The sequence below is a fragment of the Bison bison genome, unplaced genomic scaffold, assembly GCF_000754665.1.
Source record: "Bison bison bison isolate TAMUID 2011002044 unplaced genomic scaffold, Bison_UMD1.0 scf7180017864043, whole genome shotgun sequence".
Classification (NCBI taxonomy): domain Eukaryota; kingdom Metazoa; phylum Chordata; class Mammalia; order Artiodactyla; family Bovidae; genus Bison; species Bison bison.
Genome location: NW_011494615.1, coordinates 3,349,462 through 3,353,282, shown reverse-complemented (window position 1 = coordinate 3,353,282; position 3,821 = coordinate 3,349,462). Strand labels below are relative to the sequence as shown.

Genomic DNA, 3,821 nt, shown 5'->3' with positions numbered 1-3,821 from the left:
TCTCGGGCTTCCCCGGGGACCCGGCACCTCCGCCAGGCCTGTACCCCGGCTCTCCCAGAAAGGGGGCCCTCCACCCCAATTCCTTCAAGGGATCCGCGGGCACGCGGCGGGGAAATGCCCGGGGAACCCCCAAGGCTCGCGCGCCGTCTTGAGCACAGGTTCCCAGGGACCCGAAGGAACTCAGCTGCTTTAAACGGGGGGCCAGACAGACGGGGAGACACGTAGGCGGAGCCAGTGACCGGGATCCAGATCCCGCTTGAAGCTTTTTTTTTTTTTTAAGTAAAATGGGCACGTTGTACACCTGAACTTTGTTCCGCCTGTGACAGCCCTTGGATGGCACCAGCGTGCCCAGGTCAACGTGCCCGACTGTGCTGCTCCCTGAGTCAGGCACGCAGGCAAGCAGAGTCAAGATTTGCTTTCCAGTTTGGGGTATCAAGGGGCTCCTTCTCCTTAACTAAGTCATGGTCGCGGTTAAAGAGAAACGCCTCTCCACAGATGGGTCAGGGGAGCAAGGCTGTGGTCTATCCCTGACCAGAAGCTCCTGGGGGGACCTTGGATAAGTCAGGTTGTCTTTTTAGGCCTCTTTCCCCATCTGTCCAGTAAAGGAGTTGTACCCTTGAGTTTGGAATCTGCTCTGTTGGGACATGTATCTCTGGTCCTTGATCATGGCCTTTGGGAACAAACCGGGGACCTTGCCTGGTCTCTTAGATCCCTGCAGGCGTGGACACCCCAGAGACATCTCCAAACCCTGCCTCCCATTCCTTCTCCTCTAGGACTTTCTCAAACCTTCTTGCCTGGCACAGGAACCAGCTCATCTATGAACATCTACTTCTAGAGGATTTTGGCTTTGGCTGTTTGGGAGGGCAGAAATTCCCTGAGTGTTTCGGGGTGTTTCTGTTTAGCCACCACCTCTTCATTTTACTAAGTCTTTGGATATGTCGTCAGATGAGGCCTCTTACCCGGATAATTGCCATGATGCACCCCAGCCTCAAGGAGTTCTCCAGGCTGAACCACTTCTAGTGGGCTGGGCTTCACCTGGTGATGTTCATATCCTTGGACCAGTCTAGTATAGAAGATGAGGAAAAGTCTATCCATTATTTTTAATATTTTACCTTCCAGGTAAAAGTTGTTGCTGTTGATGCAGAGCTGAGTGTCTTCTATGAAGACAGTGTGCATTTTGACAGAGACCTTGTAGAATTTGGGTATGTACCTAGAGTGCCTGTGTGTGTGTAGGGGGGTGGTTTTGGGGTCCACCCTAAACCCTTTATTTTGGCCCCACTGCATGCCACTTGTGGGATGGTTGTTCCTTGACCAGGGATCGAACCTGTGCTCGTTGCAGTGCAAGCATGGATTCTAACCACTGGACTGCCAAGGAATTCCAACTTTTTATATTTATAAACCACACTATTCTGGTTTCCTCAAATTGCAAGAAGGGCGATCTTGACACATCACTCAACATCTCTATTTTGCGCCTGGAACGCACTCTCCTGCATTCCTTCTGAATTCTGCACGTGGCTTCGTATATGTAGTAGGTATCAGTTGAGACGCACTTTGTATCAAGCACTGTGCTGCATGCTGGGATTTGAGGTGAAGCAAAGAGTCATGGTTGTTGCTCTCTCAGTTCTTCACATTTAGTGGGGAAGATTGATATCAGGCAAAGACTGATTGATTTTAAAAAAAAGAATTTTTTATTATAAACTCAGAGAAGGCCATTGACGGAAAGGAACTCACTTCTTTAAGTACTTATTGTAAAGAAGTGTGATCTAAATTTGGAAGAGTAGGTTAGAGAATGTTTCTAAGGAGGCAGTGCTTAAGCCAGGATCTGGATGAGTGGGGTTAGCCAGGTGATAGTTGGTAGAGAGCTTTCCAGGCAGAAAGAATAGCATGTGCAAAGGCCCTGTGGCAAGGAGCACTGCTCGTTCATGGAACTGAAGAAGGCTGAGTGACTAGGGAGCAGAGAGGCTGGGTTGGGCCATATATGCCATGGAATGGAGTTTGTCTTTATCTTAAAAACTATGGTCATGCACTGTAGGGCTGTAGGGATTGGGGGAGGGGACAGTGTGAGATGGTTGTTTTTGTTTTTTAAAAAGATCTCTCTGGGTGCAGTGGGAAAGCAGATAGGATGTGGCCAAAGTACATGTTGGGAAACCACTGAGGAGGTTTTCCAAAGATCATCCGGCTGAGAAATGATATTGATTGCAAGAGAGAGAGCTGGGTGGTAAAATTGACAGGTCTTGGTACAGAATTTATTATGAGATATGAGGGTGAGGCTTCTGGCTGGTCTTGAGGGTGGATAGTAGACTGTGAAAGAGAATTGCTTTCTGGGGAAAAGATCATGATTTTAGAATTTTGCATTAGTTTGGTAGGCCTTCCAGAACAAAATCCCACAGACTGGGTGGTTTAAACAACAGACTTTTAAAAAATTAATTAATATTTTGGCTGCATTGAGTCTCTGTGGCTGCGAGAAGGCTTTCTCTGGTTGTGGGGAGTGGGGGTTGCTCTCCAGTTTCAGTGTGTGGGCTTCTCACTGGGGTGACTTCTCCTGTGGAGCACAGGCCCTAGAGGCCAGGCCCAGTAGCTGGGATACATGGGCTTAGTAGCCCTGAGGCGTGTGGAATCTTCTTGGACCAAGGGTTGAAGCTGTGTCCCCTGCATTGCCACTGGATTCTTAATGACTGGACCACCAGGGCGATCCAAACAATAGACGTTTATGTTCTCACTCTTCTGGAGTCTGGAAGTCCAAGTTCAAAGTGCTGGCAGGGTTGGTTTCCTCTGAGATCTTTCTCGTTGCTTTCCAGACGGCTGCCTTCTTTGCTGCCTCTCACGTGGTCATCCTTCTACGTGAGTGCACCCCTGGCATCTCCTGGTTATTTATACCCTTATCTTTTATAAGGGCATCAACCATACTGGATTAGGGCCCACCCTGATGACTTCATCGTAACTTAATTACCTCTTTAAAGGTACTATCTCCAAACACAGTCACATTGTAAGATACTGGGGCTTAGGACACGGTGAACTTGGAAGGACACAATTCAGTTCGTAACCGTTGTGGATTTGTTGATTTTGAGGTGGCTTGGAGTGGTCCTGGTGGACGTGCCCCTCCGTGTCTATTTTAGATCCCACTCTCTCCTTGAAGCCTTCCCTTCTGGCCTGTCCGTCTCACTGCCCATCACCTTGTGTCGCCATCTGTTTCTTCCCCAGCTGATATGTCTCCTTGGAGCTGAGGTTGGAGGCTATGTTGCTTTCGTATTTTATATCACTACAGGCCACCCCTCTTAGAATTTTGAAAGTTTGTATCTTTCAAGGAATTGATCTATTTCATCTAGCCTATCAGATTTGTGGCCATAGTATTGTTCGTGCTGTGCTATGCTATGCTAAGTCACTTCAGTTGTGTCCGACTCTGTGTGACCCCATAGATGGCAGCCCACCAGGCTGTCCCGTCCCTGGGATTCTCCAGGCAAGAACACTGGAGTGGGTTGCCATTGCCTTCTCCGAGAATTGTTCATAATATTCCTTTATTGTCTTCTGATGTCTGTGAGATCAGTAATGAAGACCCTTCTCTCATTTCTGATGTTGGTAATTTACATCTTCTCTCTTTTTTCTTGATTAGCTTGACTAGAGATTTATCAGTTCACCTTTCCATAGGATCAGCTTTTGGTTTCTTTGATTTTTCTCTTTTCATCTTCATTGACTCGTGCTCTGCTGCTGCTAAGTTGCTGAGTCGTGTCCGACTCTTTGTGACCCCATGAACTGCAGCCCACCAGGCTCCTCCGTCCATGGGATTTTCCAGCCAAGAGCACTGGAGTGGGGTGCCATTGCCT

The 3,821-nt window shown here is 48.2% G+C and overlaps 1 protein-coding gene across 1 annotated transcript in view; it reads left to right on the top strand.

Annotated features, from left to right (window-relative positions):
- The first annotated feature begins 254 nt into the window (after nucleotides 1-254).
- Nucleotides 255-3,821, top strand: part of XYLB (xylulokinase homolog (H. influenzae)) — a 42,492-nt gene continuing 38,925 nt past the window's right edge. The window contains exons 1-2 of the mRNA XM_010835502.1: nucleotides 255-429; nucleotides 1,120-1,202. Coding sequence (XP_010833804.1) covers nucleotides 334-429; nucleotides 1,120-1,202 — 179 coding nt within the window. The 5' untranslated portion in view covers nucleotides 255-333. The remainder of the gene's footprint in view (nucleotides 430-1,119; nucleotides 1,203-3,821) is intronic.